We start from the raw sequence: 24,022 nt of genomic DNA, 5'->3' as shown, positions 1-24,022 counted from the left end.
ATGTCCTCTACAATCCGTGACGCCACGCGCTGACCTCATCATACCGAGACGTTTTCAGCAGGATATCACGCGCGAAATTTAAAATTGCACTTTAGTAAGCTAACCCGGAAACCCGTATTGGCATGTGTTGCAATGTTAAGATTTCATCATTGATATATAAACTATCAGACTGCGTGGTTGGTAGTAGTGGGTTTCAGTAGGCCTTTAAATATATATATTTAGTGTATACAATTTTCAAACATTATTAAAGGAAACATAACAACAAATAATTTTGATGCTTTTTTTAAGACCACTATTGTTGTTTTGATTAGAAGAAATTAAAGAAAGTGTACCGTCACTCCAGGGTTCTTGACTGTGATGCAGGGTGTTGTCGCTCTTAGTGCTCCGCTCACACCATGATAATATTTGAAGCAGATCTTGGTCTCGGCTGCAAAGAGATCACACACAGTTTAGCAGAGTTGATGCACACTCTTATCCTGCTAATAATTTATACACAGGACTCACGCTCCATGAAGTAAGGCCCCGCCTCCAGTCTCCACACGATCTGGCCCCGCTGGGTGCCGTTCACTCCGCGGTTCTTGGAGTCCCACACGTTGGCTACACATGTCTCGTCTGGAGAACACACACAACTACATGACAGTTTACACTAAAACTCATATTTTAGGTCATTCCATTCACAGCTTGTCCATCAGACTTCTGCAGTACATTTGAATTTATTTTATTTTAAACATAAACACCGGTGTTTCCCGGTGGCAGTGGGGGCGTGACCAAGGGTGGTGTGGTGGCGTGGCTTCAATAGGACGTCATCATTTAATTTGACAAAAGTTGTACATGTATTTACAGGCAAATCGGCGTTATATATTAGTATCAACTTACCTTGTTCTTGTTACATTACATCATGTTGCTTTATTTTGTAATTGTTGTTGCTTATTTTGTTACTACAATGTAACATAGGCTATCTTTAAGACAATACAATAATGACGATCACTTAATTAACTGTGGGAGGTTCGAGATTTTTCTTTGCACAGCCCTGCTTTATTTACATATATTAATCTGCCCTCTGAATGTTGGAATTTCCTTTGGCAGATATGTAAGCAGTTCTTAAATTAGAGATGAAAAACCTTTCAACTTGAAGTTGTTTCATTATAGTCTACAGTTACTGTAGAACTAACCACACAAAGGAAAGTACCGCACATGAATATACACATGAAGTGCACGTATATATAAGAGTAATATTAAATCGACAATACAGTTTGGTATAAACTGAAAAAAAGCAATACAATTTTACAGGGCAAAGTTCAGCTCTCATGCTGCTCGCTTAAAGTTAACATACAATGTCTAGCCTATTAACGGAAATTAGCATCACAATCGTTTTAAACTCGTACAAATGTTTAACAAATGAGATTATAACGCAACAAAATTGACAGAAGACAACAAATGCATTTCTACTAACAGACATATCAAATATTCTTTATTGTCAATTCCTCCATATACGGAAGAATCGAGACACCGTTTACCGTCTACCGCCCATACTATGGAGCACATTTCCCAAGCCAGCGGAGAGAATGGCAAACAGTTTGACAGGAAAGGAAAACACGAAAAAAGAGATGAAAGAGACTACAGACAGATGCCATGTTGTTTCCACAAAACAAAACCATAAAAAACTCCTCAGCAAACCAGACAGGGAAAAAACGGCATTGACTGATTTTGTACCTCATTAAGTAAGGTTCACTACAAGTACCATACATGCCAACTTTATTCATACGGCCCTTTAAAAACAACCACAGTTGAAAAACAAAGGGCTGTACACCACAAACAAGTCAACACATAAAAAGTAGAGAAGTACAGGCAGGACAGGACAGGACAGATTAAAATATATCATTTTAAGCAGAGGTAAAATACACACAGACACACCCACACACATATACATATATACATATATATATATATATATATATATATATATATATATATATATATATATATATATATATATATATATATATATTGCCAAAAGTATTTTGCCACCTGCCTTGACTCACATATGAACTTAAAGTGCCATCCCATTCCTAACCCATAGGGTTCAATATGATGTTGGTCCACCTTTTGCAGCTATTACAGCTTCAAATCTTCTGGGAAGGCTGTCCACAGGGTTGCAGAGTGTGTTTATAGGATTTTTCGACTATTCTTCCAAAAGCGCATTGGTGAGGTCACAGAAGGCCGAGAAGGCCTGGCTCTCAGTCTCCGTTCTAATTTATCCCAAAGGTGTTCTATCGGTTCAGGTCAGGACTCTGTGCAGGCCAGTCAAGTTCATCCAAAACAACCCCTCACTATAATTCCTCCTCAACCAAATTTCACACTCTGCACAAGGCAGTCCAAAATGTACCGTTCTCCTGGCAACCTCCAAACCCAGACTCGTACATCAGATTGCTAGATGGAAAAGCGTGATTCATCACTCCAGAGAATGTGTCTCCACTGCTCTAAAGTTCAGTGGCAACGTGCTTTGGGTTAAATCACCAAAAATGATTCCCGGGCGCGGCCACCGCTGCTGCTCACTGCTCCCCTCACCTCCCAGGGGGTGATCAAGGGTGATGGGTCAAATGCAGAGAACAATTTCGCCACACCTAGTGTGTGTGTGACAATCATTGGCACTTTAACTTTTAACTTAACTTTACACCACTGCATCCGAAGCTTTGCATTGGACTTGGTGATGTATGGCTTAGATGCAGCTGCTCGGCCATGGAAACCCATTCCATGAAGCTCTCTCCGTACTGTACGTGGGCTAATTGGAAGGTCACATGAAATTTGGAGCTCTGTAGCAACTGACTGCGCAGAAAGTCGGCGACCTCTTTGCACTATGCGTTTCAGCATCCGCTAACCCCTCTCTGTCAGTTTATGTGGCCTACCACTTTGTGGCTGAGTTGCTGTTGTTCCCAAACTCTTCCATTTTCTTATAATAAAGCAGACAGCTGACTGTGGAATATTTAGGAGCGAGGAAATTTCACGACTGGATTTGTTGCACAGGTGGCATCCTATGACAGTTCCAAGCTGGAAATCACTGAGCTCCTGAGAGCGGCCCATTCTTTCACAAATGTTTGTAGAAACAGTCTCCATGCAATCAAGCACTTGCTTGATTGTATACACCAATGGCCAAGTGATTAGGACACCTGATTCTGATCATTTGGATAGGTGGCCAAATACTTTTGGCAAAATAGTGTATATATACATATTTGATTTTGGTACCTCCAGGAGCAGCTGACCTGAGGGACCGGGTGGGGGCATAGAGATGGAGCAGCTCAGAGAGGTAAAGTGAGGCAAGACCATGTAAGGATTTAAAAACGAATACAATTATTTTAAAATGGACTCTAAAAGACAAAGGCAGCCAGTGAAGTGGAGTAATGTGCTCTCTTTTGCTTGTGCTTGTTAAAAGTCGGGCAGCTGCATGTTGGACCAGCTGCAGACGTCAGAGGGAGGACTGACTGATTCCAAAATACATAGAGTTACAATAATCCAGCCGAGATGTAATAAAGGCATGGATTATTGTCTCAAACTGTTGCCTTGAAAGAAGGTTTTTAACCTTGGCCAGCTGACGTAAATGAAAAAAGCTTGTGTTTCACCACTGTGCCAATCTGACGGTCCAATTTAAAATGATTATCAATATGAAAGCCCAGGTTGGTGACCATGGGCTTAACGTGCAAAGCCAAGGGGCCAAAGTCAACAAGGACGGCTCACAGGTACCACTAGTTCCAAACACTATTACTTCTTATTTAGACTTGGAGACTTCCTTTTTATTGTCATTCAAATTTGAACTTTACAGTACAGATAAGAACGAAATTTTGTTGCATTAGCTCATGGTAGTGCAGGATAAAAAAGCAATAAGGTGCGGATATAAATAAATAAATAGGTTACTGTACAGATAAATATATTGCACTTTTTCATATGCATCCACGTTCATGGATGTATGTTATATTGTCTTTTTTATTCCAGCGAGTTAATCCATTTTGGGGGGAGTTGAGGGGATAATTATGATGCGTTCAAGAGTCTTACGGCCTGAGGGAAGAAGCTGTTACAGAACCTGGAGGTTCTGCTTCGAAGGCTGCGGAACCTCTTGCTAGAGTCCAGCAGTGAAAACAGTCCTTGGTGGGGGTGGGAGGAGTCTTTGCAGATTTTCTGAGCCCTGGTCAGGCAGCGGCTTTTTGCGATCTCCTGGATAGGAGGAAGAGGAGTCCTGGTGATCTTTTCCACCGTCCTCACCACTCTCTGGAGAGACTTCCAGTCTGGGGCACTGCAGGCTCCAGTCCAGACAGAGATGCTGTTGGTCAGCAGGCTCTCTATAGTGCCTCTGTAGAATGTGCTGAGAATGGGGGGAGGGAGCTGTGCTCTTTTCATCCGACGCAAAAAGTGCATGCACTGCTGAGCTCTTTTTACAAGAGCTCCGGTGTGTAGGGACCAGGTTATATTGTCACTTATCTGCACCCCCAGGAACTTGGTGCTGCTTACTATCTCCACCGCTGTACCGTTGATGAAGAGTGGAGTGTGGCTGGACTGGTGCTTCCTGAAGTCAACGATTATCTCCGTGGTCTTGTTGACATTCAGGACCAGGTTGTTGGTTCTGCACCAGTCAACCAGATGTTTCACCTCCTCCCTGTAGTCCATGTCGTTGTTGTCACGGATGAGGCCCACTACTGTTGTGTCGTTCGCATACTTCACAATGTGGTTAGTAGTGGACCTGAACAGCAGCGGACTCAGGACGCAGCCCTGGGGGGAGCCGGTGCTCAGGAAGATGGCACTGGAGGTGTTGTTGCCCACTCTCACAGACTGGGGTCTGTCTGTGAGGAAGTCAAGCAGCCAGTTGCATAGGGGGGTACTGAATCCAAGGGAGGCCAGTTTGCTCACCAAATGCTGCGGGATGATTGTGTTGAATGCTGAGCTGAAGTCCAGAAACAACATCCGCACGTCTGTATCCTTTCCTTCCAGATGTTCTAAGCTCAGGTGGAGTGCAGAGGAGATGGCGTCCTCTGTGGAGCGGTTAGGGCGATAAGCAAACTGGTATGGGTTGAATGTGGGGGGAAGTCTAGAGACAATATATTCCTTTACCAGCCTCTCGAAGCACTTCATTATGATGGGGGTGAGTGCAACGGGGCGATAAACATTGAGGGAGGAGATTGTGGGTTTTTTATGCACTGGAATGATTGTGGCCGTCTTAAAACATGATGGTACCACCGCCTGGGTCAGCGAGATGTTGAAGATGTCTGTGAGAACCCCAGCCAGCTGGTCTGCACATCCCTTAAGCACCTTGCCCAGAATGTCATCAGGTCCCGCTGCTTTCCGGGGGTTCACTCTCCTCAGGGTTTTCCGGACATCCGCTGTGTCCAGGTTGAGCGGCTGCTCATCAGGGCGAGGGATGGATTTTCTCGCCGGAGTGGTGTTAAGTGCCTCAAACCTTTCAAAGTAGTTGTGTAGGTCATTTAGGAAGCTGATACTGTTGTCACAGGGACGGGGGGCAGCTTTATAGTCCGTGATGACCTGTATGCCCTGCCACATTCGTCTAGTGTTTGTGAGGTTCTCGAAGAAATCCTGCACTTTCTGACTGTGAGCACGCTTTGCAACCTTAATGACACGGTTCAGGTTAGCTCTGGCTGTTTTTAATGCTACCATTTTGCCAGACTTAAAAGCCTTGTTCCGAGCCTTCAGCATTCCACGTACCTCACTGTTCATCCAGGGTTTCTCGTTGGCCCGTGTGGGGATGTTCTTGACCACACTGACATCCTCTATGCACTTCTGAATGTATGCAAACACAGACTCTGCATACTCCTCCACACATGTGTTATGATTATCGGTGGCGGCTGCCTTGAACATGTCCCAGTCTGTGGTTTCGAAGCAGTCTTGTAATGCTTCCATTGCTCCCTCTGGCCAGGTCCTCACCTGCTTCACTGTAGCTTGTTTCCTGATCAGCAGGGGCTTGTATGCAGGAATTAGCATCACAGATAGATGGTCTGAGGAGCCGAGGTGGGGGCGTGGTGCAACTTTAGACGCATGTTTAATATTGCTGAACACCATGTCCAGTGTGCTTCCACCCCTGATTGCAAAATTCACATATTGATGGAAATGAGGGAACACAGTTTTCATGTTAGCTTGATTAAAATCTCCTGCCACAATGAAAACTCCCTCTGGATGTGTAGATTGCAGTTCATTAATGGAGCAGTACAAAGCATTCAAAGCTTCTTTGGTGTTAGCACTGGGGGGAATGCACACTACTGTGAAGATCATAGCACTGAATGCCTGAGGTAAATAAAATGGCCTGCATTTTATAGTTAATACTTCTACATCGGGAGAGCAGTGACATGAGACTATCTTCCCATTGTCACCAGTTGTTATTGATGTATATGCAAACACCACCGCCTCTGGATTTACCAGTGAGAGTTTTGCTCCTGTCCGACCGAAACATAGTTAGCCCCTCGATGCTAACTGCCTCGTCCGGAACGGATGGTTTCAGCCCCGTTTCTGTGAGAAATATGGCGCAGCAGTCTCTCATCTCGCGTCTTGCATATAAATCCAGCTTAAGGTAGTCTAGTTTGTTCTCCAGGGAGCGGACATTTGAAAGCAAGATGGAAGGAAGCGGCGTTCTGTGAGGATTAGCCTTTGGCTTTGTTGCTAGCCCCGCTCGGCATCCCCGCTTCTGCTTCCGATCACACCGCTTACGTCTCCTCCGTCGACAGTCCCCGCTGGTACTAGACTCCGCTGCGTCAAAGGCCGCTGGATGTAGCCGGCGTAGAATTCCGATGCTAGCGAGGAGGTCCAACGTATACGCATCTTTCGGTTCAAAACGGCCCGATCTATCCACATCCAAAATTGTCTGGCGGTCGTATGTTACCACGGAGTGTCCACGCTGGAAGCCAGCCATGAAATTCACGGAATTTTCCGGTATTTTTGCCAAAATGTTCTATAACTACCATGAGCCTCTGCAGCCGCAGCCGTGCAGGGCGCCGCCATCTTGAGGAAATATAATTGATATTTAAGAAATTTAGAGCCATCCAGGCCTTGATATCATCAAGACAAGTGGCTGCATTGAAGAGGCATGTTTTCCCTTTAACGGAAAAAACATTTATGTGTCATCAGCATAACAATGAAAAGAAATGTCATGCTTTCTTAAAATTGAGCCCAGGGGAAGTAAATACATAGAAAACAGCAGTGGTCCTCAAACTGAGCCCTGTGGGGCCCCACATGTCAAGAGAGCAACATAGGATTCAGAACCAGCAACATTTACAGAGAAGGTTATTTTTGTTAAATATGACTTCAAGCAACTCAAAGCAGTACCACGGATGCCCACTTGATGCTGTAGGCGGCTAATTAAGATATTTGTGAGTGTGAATGTTGTCTGTCTATCTGTGTTGGCCCTGCGATGAGGTGGCGACTTGTCCAGGGTGTACCCCGCCTTCCGCCCGATTGTAGCTGAGATAGGCTCCAGCACCCCCCGCGACCCCAAAGGGAATAAGCGGTAGAAAATGGATGGATGGATGGGCATTGTCAGTTGACAATGTTTGTCGACTTAAGCAGGCACTTTTTAGTGATAACAAGCTTTTGGGCATTTGCAGTTTATGTTTGACATGAACCATAAACCTTATCACAACATGTCTGCTGAGCCTTTAAACATTTATGAGCACATCTCATGGAAAAAGACGACAAATGCATCAATCCCACCACCCACCGAGACAGCCCACATACCCAAACAGAGATTGTGTATTGTATTTTAGGTCTGTCTGTCTCTGTTAGGTCCACCAATTAAGAGCTTTATTACTAATAGTTTAAATGTGTTGTTGTAGCAGTGGTGAACAACTAATGCAGGTCAAACAGGATGCTGGAGCTCTGTGGGCGGGTTGGCGGCGCTGCCAGGCTGTAGACGATGCTCATCCCCTTGGGAGAGCGAGCCCACAGTTAGGCCTTCCCCTTCCTTACCGCTTGGATCAATACCTCCCAAGATCTCTCAATGGTTTGTCGGGATAATGTAATCAAGCAAATTTAAAACCAGCTATTTGGCCACTCAAAAATGTTAATTATGTCTTCTTATTCATACACTTTTCAAATTGTCTTATAATCAGACAATATTTTCTTCTGAAGAAGACTGCAGAACATGTCGAAACATGTCAGGTTAAAATTCCATCTAATATACCGAAAATATTGTTTGATTACAAGAACATTTGAAAAGTATTTGGTCACACCAGAGCTTTAATCCCATTTGTTGTAGATGAAAATGTTACTTTATTCATCACATATACAATTGACAGTGAAATCCCTCTCTGCATTTACACTGCTAGTCAAACGGACAGATGCTCGTCAAACAGAATTACTTACTTATTTGCTGTGCGAACCAACAAATAGCAAAGAGCGCAACACATAACAAGTAACATAACACACAACAATTACCTGCCATTCTATGTGGTAACAACAACAAAAGAAAACAATTTTACTACATGTATCTTAGTTGTCTGATCATTTGTAAATGCATTTTGGAAATAAGTTTTTTAATCATACATTTTAGATTCATGTTTTAATTTGTAAGGGTTCATTATACATTTCCTTACCGGGATTCTAGGTTTTAAAAAACATAAACTCTGCTCTACCATTATGCAAATACCACGCGCCACACAGCATGTGCAAAATGAAAATAGCGTGTACTTTTAGTGGGCGTGTTGCGTGCGATATACTAGGACTGTGTGTAGAATTAATAACTGGTGCAGACCGCCTTATTTTAAATTGGGGTTTTGCATGTACTATCTAGCTTTTACCATGGAGACACTCATTTACTGCACATTCATGTTATCATTCATGCAGCATACAAAGTACCACTTTTTGGGGCATTTTAGAGGCCTTCCTGCAATGCCTCTACAATGAAAACCAATTTTTAGCATAGGCCAGGGATGTTCAAACCACGGCCCACGGGCCAAGTGGTGACATCACAAGTTTAACAAGAAGATTGGCCTGTGGAGAGTTTTGGCCTAACATTGCTCCCATTGGAATTGAATAAAAGTGTACTTGCTGCACTTTTGTGGGTTACAAATATGACCATGAGTTTTATTTGGAAACATCTTGAGCACAGCATCAATTTATATAACCTAATCCAAACAACTTTTCCCACTCATGGTGTAAATTAACTATAACCAACAAATAAAGTCAACACACTGTCGCACATAACATACACCTGCGGACATTATAAAAAAAATGTAAGCACTATATATAATTTAAAATTACACATATATAAATTCACTATAGTGTATGATGGGTGATATGCAAAACACCCTCCACACTTCCCCATTTTGGCGCATTTTAGCTGCTTGATATTTCTGAATGCTTACACAACTATAAGGAGGTTGTCAGGGAAGTAAACAAGGTAGGAGTCCAACTTTCACATACACTTTATATTCAATTGTTTATCGTTTTTACTTCATATTGCATTGTAGTCCGGGTCTGGTGGGGGTTTGTTAAAGTTGAAGTTATGTGTTGTCGTTCAGTCTGTTATAGCTTGTCAATGCAAACTGAAGTGTTATTTTGGTACAAATCATTGTGTTAAGTCACAATCATGTGTGGTGAAAAAAATTATCGTAATGTGTGTATTTGTGTGTGTGCGCGCATCCAAATTACAGAGCATTGCTGAGTACCCTTGAAAGTATGGCTTTATCGCAGGTTGTACTGTGTTCTTACATGTTTGGCAGGGTATGAAATGATTGTGCAGACTTAAAGCACTGCGATCACAGATTAGATGTAAAAACAGCTGTATAAACGTGATCACAGATCACTCTAAAACAGCACACAGAGTTGGAATAAATAATAATAAAAAAAACAATTGAAGTTAGTGTAGTGATTTCGATATAAACTTTAAAGCCTGATTACCGTAAATTCTGGACTATAAGCCGCTACTTTTGTCCTATGCATTGAACCCTGCAATTTATAAAATGGTGCACATAATTCATGCATTTTTCTTCACTAACCGCCATAATGGTTTGTGTTCAATAGTTTACATTAAACTCAACCAGCGACACTGAAAATTGTTTATTGTTTTTGCTATGCCGCCATCTTTTGGACGAGTTTGCTCACTGCAGGTGTTGCGGATTGAAAATGCTCTCCCTGTTTTAATGCCCGGAACTGGAAGTAAAGCCGTCCATAGCTTTTCTACTCAAAAGGATTCTTCATTCATCACTCCAAGCAACGTTTGTAAGCTTTACAATATAACTAAACAATTGATACTTACTAAATCGTCTCATGTGTCATATCTGTAGGAGTGTTTTCATGCATATTTGTGCGTGCTATGACGCTAGAGTCGTTAGCATTAGCTAATAGGCTAACACATTATGTGTTAGATGTATTAACTTATAATGGCATTCTTTTTGTATTGTTTCAGTTTTACAAATTCCTTTGTTAAGTCACCAAAACGTCACCGTGGAGATATTGAGTCTGTTTAGCTGATTGGAGAGCTAGCTTCCGCAGCTAGTGGGCCCATGACAATGACTATTGTTTTGTTTGATCAGCCGTTTTACTGCCGTCTTACAGGCACTGTTTGGAAACAATTAAGGTATGTAAATAAACATTTACAGAACATTTCAGTGTATACAATTTATTTCACAATGTATGTCTGATCATATTACAGAAAAGAGCAGTGCGGATCATTCACAACGTTGGTTATTTAGAACATACTCATAATCTGTTTATGCAATCAAAGTTCCTCAAATTTGATGACCTTGTTAAATATAATACATTAATAATCTTATATAAAGCATTTAACAAATTATTGCCGCCTAATCTACAACGTTTTTTTATAAGACGAGTGCAGGCTCATAACTTTGGCGCTTTGGATATTTCTTATTGCCCAGAGCTCAAACCACTCGTAAACGTTTTTGTGTGTCTGTATGCGGAGTAAAACTATGGAACAAACTGGACTTACAACACAAGCAATGCCAAACTATTAATCGATTTAAACTATTATACAAACATGGGGTCTGGTTCAAATATAGGGATGAGGGTCTTTAATTTGACCTGCTGCTGTACTCTGTCTCAAAGTGTTAACATGTGCTCAATGTTTCCTTACCATTATTGCTATGTTGTCTATTACCATTGTTGGTATATTCATTATTCCTACATTGTTGATACAAATTATTGTTACAGTGTAATAATTATTGTTACCTTTGGTAATGCCACTATGATACAACATCTGTATTATAATCCTTGAACAAAGTAAGAGTGAAACTCATGTAAATAATCACTGAATGGAGAACTGGGGGTGGGATTAAATACATTATCTTCTTCCCACTCCCTTTCAGGCAAAACTGGACAATCATGCATTACATACTATACATTACCTTTTGCACTATATTAATTTATATTATTATGTGTTTTCAACTTTGTACTTTTTTATGTCATTGCCTGAAATAAATAAATAAATGAAAAAAAAAAAAAAAAGGAAATATGTATCTGTGGCTTATAGTTTGGTTTGGCTAATAAATAGAAAAATATAGTTTTCTATTTATTAGCCAAACTTATATACTGGTGCACTCCATAGTCCGGAAAATACGGTAATTAATTTCCGAAATAAATCTTGCATTAATGCAACAACGTCAATTTCGTAGAATGCTAATTTCCTTTTTGTCCCATGTTAGGATGTACTGTGCTGTAAAAGAAATCTGAAACTTAGATGTCCTCACCAATGTGGTACAAGCCGATCCAGTCGGTGGCGTCCACTTCCTCCTTGATGTCCCATGAGATGATGAGGTGGCCATGGCCCAGCGCAAGCTGGTACGTCGAAGCTGTTAGCGAGGAGCGGCTGTCTGATGTCACAAGGTCTGTGTCACTGTTGGCCCGCTGTAGCCCCATGGCTGCCATTTCCGTCTGGCCCGGTGACACGGAGGGAGGAGATTCGATGGAACCATGCGATGAAAGGCCTCTGAGGTTCTCTGGGCCAATCGTGTACGGGCGTCCGTACGGGTTACGACGCCGCACCGCCATCAAGTGTTCCCGGGCGCTACTGTTGGCTCCTGGTGAGGATGGCGGGGGGGAAGATGAAGAGGAGGCGGCGGTAGCTGTTGCCATGGCTACCACTTCATCAGAAGGCGGGAGTACAGGGGGAGAGAAGCGAGGAGAAGAAGAGGGACGCTGCTGATGAGGGTGAGGATGGCGGCAGTGATGATGGAGGTAGGGAGGAGAAGGAGCAGATGATTTGGTGCGGGGGCGGAGGACTGCTGTTGCAAGGGAGGGCCGAATGTTGGCGAGTGGATAAGAAAGTTATAAAAATAGATAAAACAGATGAAAATAGAGACAGGATCGTGGAATGGGAAGTTCTGTCCAAGGCACTTCTTTCAGTTCAGGATGGGGTTGACACACATTTCTTTGGCGTCTACACTTGAGAACATTCCACGTCCTTAACCACAGCAGGTATGTCAAGAGACGTCACTAAGCGCTCCTCCTAGCAGGCTTCTGACCGTCTTGACAATGCAGGGTGGCCTCGCACATGAGTCGAGAGAAGGGGTCAGTGGAGACCATCAGTCGCCACTTCAGAGGGGTACGATGTGGTGGGACGATGCACACCTGAAAGAGAGAAGAGAAGGAACGATAATGAGTGTCTTACACCTCATCACTTTTTCACTTACAGTGTGGCCTCCTTTGACTTTACTGACTGTCAAATAAATAATACATCTGTCACGCTTGTCCCTGACAGTTTGGTTAAGTTTTAGTTTTTCCTCTGTGTTTGTTTTATTTCCTGTCAGCACTCTTATTTTGGTTCAGTTTCCTGTTTGTCTCTCTAAGTGCTGTCCCCTCAGCTGTGGCTGATTGGCACCTAGCCACACCTGGTGTCAATCAGCCAGCTGCTTTTTATACCTGCCCTGCCCTCCAGTCACTGCTGGATTATTGTCATGTAATACTTGTAGCTCCTACCTGTTACTTGTCTCTGTTCCTGTATGCCGTGGACTGCTTTCTGTCTTTTTGTTCCTAGTTCCTGTTTGCTGGATCCTGTTTCCCGTTTTCCAGTTTGGCGTTCCTGGTTTGTGTCTTTTCTTTATTTTTACTTTTGGACATTAAATAATGTTTTCCCGCTCAATGCCTATCGTCATCTCTGCATCTTGGGGTTCGTCACCAACACAATGTGACAACATCCCTGCTATTCGCAGGAGTTTACGTTCCAAGAACTCACGTGAAAAAATGTGAATCGTAAAAATCCTTAAAATACCTACTTTTGATACTCTGTCTAAACTCAGGGATCACTAACTTGCAGACTGCGCTTCAGACAGTCAGTTAATTATTCAAGTATTTTAAGTTTTGATAGAGAGCTTCTATTTGGACCGCCACAGCTTTAGAGACTTTATGGTACAGGTTGATCAGATCAGGAAATACACTGACCAATTGCATGTGAGTTCAACTGCCGTATTTTTCGGACTATAAGTCGCTCCGGAGTATAAGTCGCTCCGGAGTATAAGTCGCACCGGCCGAAAATTGCATAATAAAGAAGGAAAAAAACACATATAAGTCGCACCGGAGTATAAGTCGCATTTTTTAGAGACATTTATTTGATAAAATCCAACACCAAGAATAGACATTTGAAAGGCAATTTAAAATAAATAAAGAATAGTGAACAACAGGCTGAATAAGTGTACGTTATATGAGACATTAATAACCAACTGAGAACGTGTCTGGTATGTTAACGTAACATATTATGGTAAGAGTCATTCAAATAACTTTAACATATAGAACATGCTATACGTTTACCAAACAATCTGTCACTCCTAATCGCTAAATCCCATGAAATCTTATACGTCTAGTCTCTTACGTGAATGAGCTAAATAATATTATTTGATATTTTACGGTAATGTGTTAATAATTTCACACATACTGTAAGTCGCTCCTGAGTATAAGTCGCACCCCCGGCCAAACTATGAAAAAAACTGCGACTTATAGTCCGAAAAATACGGTATCCCACGTGGCACTACTCAGCCAACCAAATCTGTGCATTCCAGGTAGTAAACATGGCAACTCCATACAGGGGCGCCGCTAGGGATTTTGGGCCCCATGAAAAGAATCTTTACAGGGCCCCCAACACAGTGTCATTATTTTTTCTGTATTATAATTTCATCATCATTAGGGGCCTCTCTGGGCCCCCTCCATCATGGGCCCCTAGAATCCGTCTCCTTTACCCCCCCTTTTCGGCGCCCCTGACTCCATATGCAGAGAGAGACGAAAGAGAACCGCAGTGCGTGACATGGAAGAACGAGTCCATCCATCCATCCATCCATTTTCTACCGCTTATTCCCTTTTTGGGGTCACGGGGGGCGCTGGAGCCTATCTCAGCTACAATCGGGCGGAAGGGGGGGTACACCCTGGACAAGTCGCCACCTCATCGCAGGGCCAACACAGATAGACAGACAACATTCACACTCACATTCACACACTAGGGCCAATTTAGTGTTGCCAATCAACCTATCCCCAGGTGCATGCCTTTGGAGGTGGGAGGAAGCCGGAGTACCCGGAGGGAACCCACGCAGTCACGGGGAGAACATGCAAACTCCCACACAGAAAGATCCCGAGCCCAGGATTGAACCCAAGACTACTCAGGACCTTCGTATTGTGAGGCAGATGCACTAACCCCTCTCCACCGTGCTGCCCGAAGAACGAGTCAAATCAATAGAAATAAAATAGAAAAGAGCGAGACGTACGTAGAGGGAGAACAGAGACGAGCGAGCATTGGAGGGGAAAGAAGAGTAATACATTCCCACTTGCTACTTCTGCCCTCCCTCGCCCTGACCACCAGCCAGGGGCCGAGGTGGAGCAAGAGTAGAGCGACGAGCAGGAGACAACCGAATTAAAAAAAAAAAAAGTGCAGAGTGAAACTAGTGCTCTCAATCCAAAATGTATACATTAATTTGCTGTTTGTTCATTCTTTCCTCTGGAAGCACAAAAGTAGTTTATTTGATGTTCAGTCCGTTCTGTCTCGGGTTGGGGACCTTCACGTGAGGAAAAGTTATGTATCTGGACATATTTGAATTCCAGTTAAATCTCACTGGTCTAAACCTTATAATATGTCTCGCACACTTACATAACACATTTTAAATTAGGCTTTCACATTGCAAACCCATTACTGTATCATATCAACAGAGCCAAACTAAGAGTTCTTTGTCGGAACTTAAGTCTTTGTGGTTTAAAGTATGTATCAAAAGCAGTCTTTGTTTCAGAAAATTTGCCTTTTGAGCCTGGCAGATTAGCGAAAATTATTTGCGCTGGCTTTCTTCTGCAGTGTAGTAATGTAGCTCTTCTCACTGCATCTGAGCTCTTCACTGATCCACTGGCGATCTCAAAAATGTTGTAAATGGGTTATACTTGTATCGCACTTTTCTACCTTCAAGGTACTCAAAGCGCTTTGACACTATTCACCCATTCACACACACATTCACACACTGATGGCGGGAGCTGCCATGCAAGGCCCTAACCACGACCCATCAGGAGCAAGGGTGAAGTGTCTTGCTCAAGGACACAAGGGTTGTGACTAGGATGGCGGAAGCTGGGGATCGAACCAGGAACCCTCAAGTTGCTGGCACGGCTGCTCTACCAACCAAGACTCCATCCAAAGTTTATATTCCACTTACAGGTTTTATGTTTAATTAAAGTGCTCGGTGGTGATAAATGCGGCATAGCACACTCAAAGCGAGGTACTTGTAGCGTTAGCTTGGCAAATTCGCCAAATAGCTTCAGACGGCTAACAAATCCTCTTCAAACTTTTTTTCTTTCATCGCCTCCTCACCATCGCAAATGTTGTGCTGTCCAATAAAGAAGCTTGTGTGTCATTTACTTCTTTTATTGTCAACTTTGTCCTCGTGCTGCATCACTGATTCTGAGTTAATGTTCCTTTCACCTCCTGTGATACCGCAGCATGTCTGATGTTTGTGCAGGTATCAGCATACCGTGTTTGATGATACAGTCGTGGTCAAAAGTTTACATACACTTGTAAAGAACATAATGTCATGGCTGTCTTGAGTTTCCAATCATTTCTACAACACTTATTTTTTTGTGATAGAGTGATTGGAGCACATACAAAAAACATTCATGTAGTTTGGTTCTTTTATGAATTTATTATGGGTCTACTGAAAATGTGACCAAATCTGCTGGGTCAAAAGTATACATACGGCAATGTTAATATTTGCTTACATGTCCCTTGGCAAGTTTCACCGCAATAAGGCGCTTTTGGTAGCCATCCACAAGCTTCTGGTAAGCTTCTGGTTGAATTTTTGACCACTCCTCTTGACAAAATTGGTGCAGTTCAGCTAAATTTGTTGGTTTTCTGACATGGACTTGTTTCTTCAGCATTGTCCACACGTTTCAGTCAGGACTTTGGGAAGGCAATTATAAAAAACTTAATTCTAGCCTGATTTAGCCATTCCTTTACCACTTTTGACATGTGTTTGGGGTCATTGACTTTGTGGAGTGGTCTCAGGCGAACCATCTGGTTCTTAATGTGGACAAGACCAAGGAGCTGGTCATCGACTTCAGGAAGAGAGTGACCCCGGTGGAGCTCTTCAAGATCCAGGGCCAGGAGGTGACAGTAGTGGAGCAGTACAAGTCCCTGGGAGTCCACTTGAACAGCAGACTGGACTGGAAGGACAACTGCAAAGCTGTTTACAAGAAGGGCATGAGCAGACTCTTTTTCCTAAGGAACTTAGGTCCTTTAATGTGTGCAGCAAGCTGTTGGAGATATTTTATCAGTCTGTTGTGGCCAGTGCCCTGTACTTTGCAGTGGTTTGTTGGGGGAGCAGCACCAGCAAAAGGGACTCAAACCGGATTGATAAACTGATCCGGAAAGCCGGCCAAACTATTGTCACGCAGTTGGAGGTGTTTGTGTCAGTGAGGGACAGGAGGACACTGGACAAACTGCTCGCCATCATGGACAATCCTGCACACCCACTCCACCAGACAATTGAGGGACAGCGGAGCTCATACTCCAACAGGCTCCTTCAACTTCCTTCCCGCACTGTGCGATTCAAGAACTCCTTCATTCCACACTCCATCCAGCTGTATAATCACTCGCCATACAGCAATAGATGACATCTGCCTATTACCCGACACCTGACATGTTAGCTACTTCTCTTTGTTTATAATGTTTATAATATCTATTTTCTATTTCCTGCTGGATCTACTCTCTATTTTATGCTGCTGCTGTCACATATACTGTATATACTGTAATATTGTACATGGTCATTGGTATATATTGTATATATGTTATAGACATAATATAATATATCAGTATATATATTATTCTGTACACATATTATGTATATATTTGTATATATGTTAGATTTTTTTTATCGCTATATTAGTCTATTTATACCTGCATTGTCCTTTCCATCCTTACACTTTCCATCATTGTAACTGAGCTACTGTGTTGAACAATTTCCCTTGTGGATCATTAAAGTTTGTCTAAGTCTAAGTCTATAGTCCTGTTGGAACACCCAACTGCGTCCAAGACCCAACACCCGGGCTGATGATTTTAGGTTGTCCTGAAGAATTTGGAGGTAATCCTCCTTTTTCATTGTCCCATTTACTCTCTGTAAAGCATCAATTCCATTGGCAGCAAAACAGGCCCAGAGCATAATACTACCACCCCCATGCTTGACGGTAGGCCTGGTGTTCCTGGGATTAAAGGCCTCACCTTTTCTCCTCCAAACCTATTGCTGGGTATTGTGGCCAAACAGCTACATTTTTGTTTCATTTGACCACAGAACTTTCCTCGAGAAGGTCTTATCTTTGTCCATGTGATGTCCTATGAAACAAAAATTGAGCTGTTTGGCCACAATACCCAGCAATATGTTTGGAGGAGAAAAGGTTCATAATGATGCTGAAAAAAAGGGTAGTTCCCCTTTAAATGTATGTATAAAATTATTTCAGCCTGTTCTAAAGAAAATAAATGCATCAATGCCGATTATGCAAATTATATGATGATGAATATTGGCCATGCCCCCATCTTCTGCATCCATTTGGACTTTGAGTGGGTAAAATAAAGCAAATGCAATAACAACTCAATGTGCCGTTTATCACAGAACTTGTAGCTAAAGCAAGCAGGAAATGGGCTAAAATGACCTCATTCATTTTGACCGCAACCCAATTAGGCGAGCCAGTTCCAGTTCTGTGTTACCGGGTATGTTCTCTCCCTAACACTGACCATTACAGCAATTATTGGAATGAGCTGTCGTTAATGATATTACTGCCCCTCTTACTTTCTGTCTCTGTCAGAAGGTCCGCGTTCGCTCACAAGGTTGATTTACATCGACAGACGACGTTCATCAGCCACAGTCCCTCTTTCCTTGCTTAAATTAACCATTTGTAGAAAACAGACCAGATCGATGTTTATTGTGTACTCTTTGGGACTATTGCATTCAACCGCCAAAACCTTACGAATTCAATTTAATTGAAAAAAACCCATCACCATGTAATTTGTACCCTGTCACAAATATAAATATGAATGGTTTGAAACAAAATTATTTTGTTAACAACCCTTTTTTGCATGACGATAACCTGACAATGATGAGCTAAACATGGCTCTTTGATTACTAAAACATGACAAAACGTGTGCAAGTTTTCGTTAACGAGACAAGCACAGGATGAAAATGTTTGTGGGCGCTCTGTCGGAAGTTCAAAAATCGCTTCTGCTTATTGAGGACGTAATCTGTCTGTGGAAAGCTAAAAGGTACAAACCCCGTTTTCATATGAGTTGGGAAATTGTGTTAGATGTAAATATAAACAGAATACAATGATTTGCAAATCATTTTCAACCCATATTCAATTTAATATGCTACAAAGACAACATATTTGATGTTCAAACTGATAAACTTTTTTTTTTTGCAAATAATCATTAACTTTAGAATTTGATGCCTGCAACACGTGACAAAGAAGTTGAAGAAGGTGGCAATAAATACTGATAAAGTTGAGGAATGCTCATCAAACACTTATTTGGAACATCCCACAGGTGAACAGGCAAATTGGGAACAGGTGGGTGCCATGATTGGATATAAAAGTAGATTCCATGAAAAGCTCATTCACAAACAAGGATGGGGCGAGGGTCACCACTTTGTCAACAAATGCGTGAGCAAATTGATGAACAGTTTAAGAAAAACCTTTCTCAACCAGCTATTGCAAGGAATTTAGGAATTTCACCATCTATGGTCCGTAATATCATCGAAGGGTTCAGAGAATCTGGAGAAATCACTGCACGTAAGCAGCTAAGCCCGTGACCTTCGATCCCTCAGGCTGTACTGCATCAACAAGCGACATCAGTGTGTAAAGGATATCACCACATGGGCTCAGGAACACTTCAGAAACCCACTGTCAGTAACTACAGTTGGTCGCTACATCTGTAAGTGCAAGTTAAAACTCTCCTATGCAAGGCAAAAACCGTTTATCAACAACACCCAGAAACGCCGTCGGCTTCGCTGGGCCTGAGCTCATCTAAGATGGACTGATACAAAGTGGAAAAGTGTTCTGTGGTCTGACGAGTTCATATTTCACTTTTTTTTTGGAAACTGTGGACGTCGTGTCCTCCGGACCAAAGAGGAAAAGAACCATCCGGATTGTTATAGGTGCAAAGTTGAAAAGCCAGCATGTTTGATGGTATGGGGGTGCATTAGTGGCCAAGACATGGGTAACTTACACATCTGTGAATGCGCCATTAATGCTGAAAAGTACATACAGGTTTTGGAGCAACATATGTTGCCATCCAAGCAACGTTACCATGGACGCCCCTGCTTATTTCAGCAAGACAATGCCAAGCCACGTGTTACATCAACGTGCCTTCATAGTAAAAGAGTGTGGGTACTAGACTGGCCTGCCTGTAGTCCAGACCTGTCTCCCATTGAAAAGGTGTGGTGCATTATGAAGCCTAAAATACCACAACGGAGACCCCCGGACTGTTGAAAAACTTAAGCTGTACATCAAGCAAGAATGGGAAAGAATTCCACCTGAGAAGCTTAAAAAATGTGTCTCCTCAGTTCCCAAACGTTTACTGAGTGTTGTTAAAAGGAAAGGCCATGTAACACAGTGGTGAACATGGCCTTTCCCAACTACTTTGGCACGTGTTGCAGCCATGAAATTCTAAGTTCATTATTATTTGCAAAAAAAAAATAAAGTTTATGAGTTTGAACATGAAATATCTTGTCTTTGTAGTGCATTCAATTGAATATGGGTTGAAAAGGATTTGCAAATCATTGTATTCCGTTTATATTTACATCTAACACAATTTCCCAACTTATATGGAAACGGGGTTTGTATCACGTTGGAGTCAACGTCCGTATCGTTCTTGTTTGGTCACGCCTACCACCTGACGCACAATGCACTATGGCAACAGCGTCAACAAAGGGTCTTGGTATTTGGAAACAATAAAACTATCTATGGACATACTGTCATTTCAATATAATCCATAATTTACAAAAACAGAATGTATAGTAAAGAATCAACTTTCTTCTGTTGATTTAATCTTAAATAATAATAATAATAATGGATTAGATTTTATATCACGCTTTTCTATTATTAGATACTCAAAGCGCTCATAGAGAAGTGGGAACCCATCATTCATTCACACCTGGTGGTGGTAAACTACATTTGTAGCCACAGCTGCCCTGGGGTAGACTGATGGAAGCGAGGCTGCCAGTCTGCGCCTACGGCCCCTCCGACCACCACCTATCATTCATTCATCATTCATTCACCAGTGTGAGCGGCATATAATATATATTTACAGCTAGAATTCACCAAGTCAAGTATTTCATATATATATATATATATATATATATATATATATATATATATATATATATATATATATATATATATAAATACTTGACTTTCAGTGAATTCTAGCTACATATATATATATATATATATATGTATATTTATTTTATTATATATATATATATATATATATATATATATATATATATATATATATAAATAAGAGAAATATTTGAATTTCAGTGTTCATTTATTTACACACATACACACACATAACACTCATCTACTCATTGTTGAGTTAAGGGTTGAATTGTCCATCCTTGTTCTATTCTCTGTCACTATTTTTCTAACCATGCTGAACACCCTCTCTGATGATGCATTCTGCTTCGTCTCCTTGTTGTGTGCGCAGTTGTGCACTGCACTCTTTAAAAGCCCTAGATGTTATTGTCACATATGCATGTACAGTAGATGGCAGTATTGTCCTGTTTAAGAGTGTCACAACATTGCTGTTTACGGCAGAAAAACTGCTTTACGGTAGACGAAAACGTGACTGCTGTTGTTGTGTGTTGTTGCCGCGCTGGGAGGACGTTAATGAAACTGCCTAACAATAAACCAAGAACTCGCCCTCGATCATTCTACAGTTATAACGTGATTGGGCAGGCATGCTGTTTATATTGTGGGAAAGCGGACATGAAAACAGGCTGTCAACACGTCACTCAGGTCCGCATGGAGCTGGAGGGGGCGTGGCCTCCAGCTCTGCCTGAATTTCAGGAGATTTTCGGTAGAAAATTTGTCTCGGGAGGTTTTCGGGAGAGGTGCTGAATTTCGGGAGTCTCCCGGAAAATTCGGGAGGGTTGGCAAGTATGCCCGTGGGAAAGAAAAAAGTCACACTGGTTACTCATCAGTCAGCATGTGATCAATTTCTAGCGAGCTTAAAGTTGTCCACATCCTGGTGCAAACTGGCTGCTAGGTTCAGGCTAAGAATAGCACGGTTGTACTAATGTCAATGAATTTGTCTATGTCAGAGATGTCCAAACTTTTTCAAGCGAGGGCCATTTTGATACATTTTGTACATTAAAGATACTAAAACCAGTACAATGTAGGTCAATATATGGTAAACTATCAGTACAAAATATACACATCTTAGCTTTGTGTTATAGGTAACAAAGCATATTAGATTCAGTCATGAATATTTTTTATTATGACATATTTTATTAACATTTAGAAAAAAAAAAGTTCACCTTCTTGTAATTTTATATATTTGTAAAGCATTTTGAATTGTCTTGCATTAGAATTGTGCTCGAAAATGAACGTGTCTTGCCTAATCTAATCCCCTTGAGATATTACATTTGTTTTTTCTTTTTTAATATTACTATCATAAATCATAAATTTTTTTAAGGCTTAAACACAACCAAAAACTTATATATTGCAATAAAATTGTAGACATGATCATGACAGCTCAAATGGGAATCGTTAAAGCCATTTTAATTTTCAGGTACCATTTTGGGGGTGAAATTGGACCAGTTTAATTTTTTTTAGCTTTTTTTTTTGTAATGTTCGAATTTATTTTGTCTAAAGAATGTGTCGCGGGACAATAAAAAAACAAGCTGAGGGCAGCAAATGGCCCCGCACTTTGGACACCACTGGTCTATGTGTATGTTACGGTTATGTGAATAACATGCAGATATTTTTGGACAGGAAGAAAGTGTAATATGTTGTCCTTTCGACACCCCATGTTTGAGTGGGGAATGTAGAATTTCCACAACTGTTGCTGTTTGTGTGTCTAAATGAAAAGCACACTTGGCTTCTTAAAGTTAACATTAAAGTACCCATGATTGTCACACCCACACTAGGTGTGGCGAAATTATTCTCTGCATTTGACCAATCACCCTTGATCACCCCCTGGGAGGTGAGGGGAGCAGTGAGCAGCAGCGGTGGCCGCGCCCAGGAATCATTTTTGGTGATTTAACCCCCAATTCCAACCCTTGATGATGTGTGTTCTAGAATGTTTACAAACGTTTGTACATTCAGTGACAGAGTGGCCATCGCTTTGTTTATGTTCTGTCAGCATCTGTAAAGAAGTTGAGTTATATGTGCTTGGTCTGCGGATGCACACACAAAAACAAACCTAGCAGTACAGTAACAGTAAGTTTGTCCATTTCTCAGAATGATTACGTGCAGGGTAGGTGCCAATCATGTGGTTAATCAACTATCAAAATGTATTTTTATTTTTGATCTATTGATTGATGTTAGAATGTTAGATAAGAACGCATCTTTCGATATTCTATGCTTTCTAGAAAGTGAAAAACTGCTGGCACGAGGCGGCTAACAATGCAGCTAATGGAAATGTATCTATTACCGCAATAAAACCAATAAACAAATCTCCAAAAACCACCAACGACGTTCTATAAACATGTTGTAAGTATGTCTGTATTGTTGTAGGCACATTCATGATAACATGGAATATTTACAGTAATCTGTGGAATTTTGAAGTTGAGCAACGTCTCTGCTTGGTGGCACAACCTTCTACTATACAGGTGAGAGGCATGATTTATAATCTAGAATTAACTCTTAAAAACTCCAAGTGGACACAGCGGCATTAGAAGCAGCTCCAGTAGCAAGCATTTGGCCTTTAACAGGAACTTCAAAAGGAACTTTCCTATTTAATTCGAGACGGTCTCAGTCTTGGCACATTTGTGGCAATTTCAAGGATTTTGTGCAGTTTGCAGGAGATTTTACAATCACGTCCGTGTCGGCGAGAAGTCAGGGACATCAGTGGTGGAAGATTGACATGAGTTCCTAAATCCTATTATTTTCACCTGTTCTCAACTTACCGTATTTTTCGGAGTATAAGTCGCACCGGAGTATAAGTCGCACCTGCCGAAAATGCATAATAAAGAAGGAAAAAAACATATATAAGTCGCATTTTTTGGGAACATTTATTTGATAAAACCCAACACCAAGAATAGACATTTGAAAGGCAATTTAAAATAAATAAAGAATAGTGAACAACAGGCTGAATAAGTGTACGTTATATGACGCATAAATAACCAACTGAGAACGTGCCTGGTATGTTAAAGGCCTACTGAAACCCACTACTACCGAACACGCAGTCTGATAGTTTATATATCAATGATGAAATCTTAACATTGCAACACATGCCAATACGGCCGGGTTAGCTTACTAAAGTGCAATTTTAAATTTCGCGCGAAATATCCTGCTGAAAACGTCTCGGTATGATGACGTCAGCGCGTGACGTCACGGATTGTAGAGGACA

At 41.6% G+C, this 24,022-nt stretch overlaps 1 protein-coding gene across 3 annotated transcripts in view; it reads right to left on the bottom strand.

Annotated features, from left to right (window-relative positions):
* Positions 1-24,022, bottom strand: part of hecw2b (HECT, C2 and WW domain containing E3 ubiquitin protein ligase 2b) — a 99,043-nt gene that overhangs the window by 46,261 nt on the left and 28,760 nt on the right. For all 3 annotated transcript variants that reach the window (XM_061978086.1, XM_061978103.1, XM_061978095.1), the window contains 3 exons: positions 11,694-12,573; positions 505-612; positions 333-427 (listed from right to left, as the gene is read on the bottom strand). In XM_061978086.1, the coding sequence (XP_061834070.1) occupies positions 333-427; positions 505-612; positions 11,694-12,078 (588 nt within the window). In that variant the 5' untranslated portion in view covers positions 12,079-12,573. The remainder of the gene's footprint in view (positions 1-332; positions 428-504; positions 613-11,693; positions 12,574-24,022) is intronic.

Source organism: Nerophis lumbriciformis, linkage group LG01 (genome assembly GCF_033978685.3).
Source record: "Nerophis lumbriciformis linkage group LG01, RoL_Nlum_v2.1, whole genome shotgun sequence".
NCBI lineage: Eukaryota > Metazoa > Chordata > Actinopteri > Syngnathiformes > Syngnathidae > Nerophis > Nerophis lumbriciformis.
This window is presented reverse-complemented; position numbering and strand designations above follow the sequence as displayed.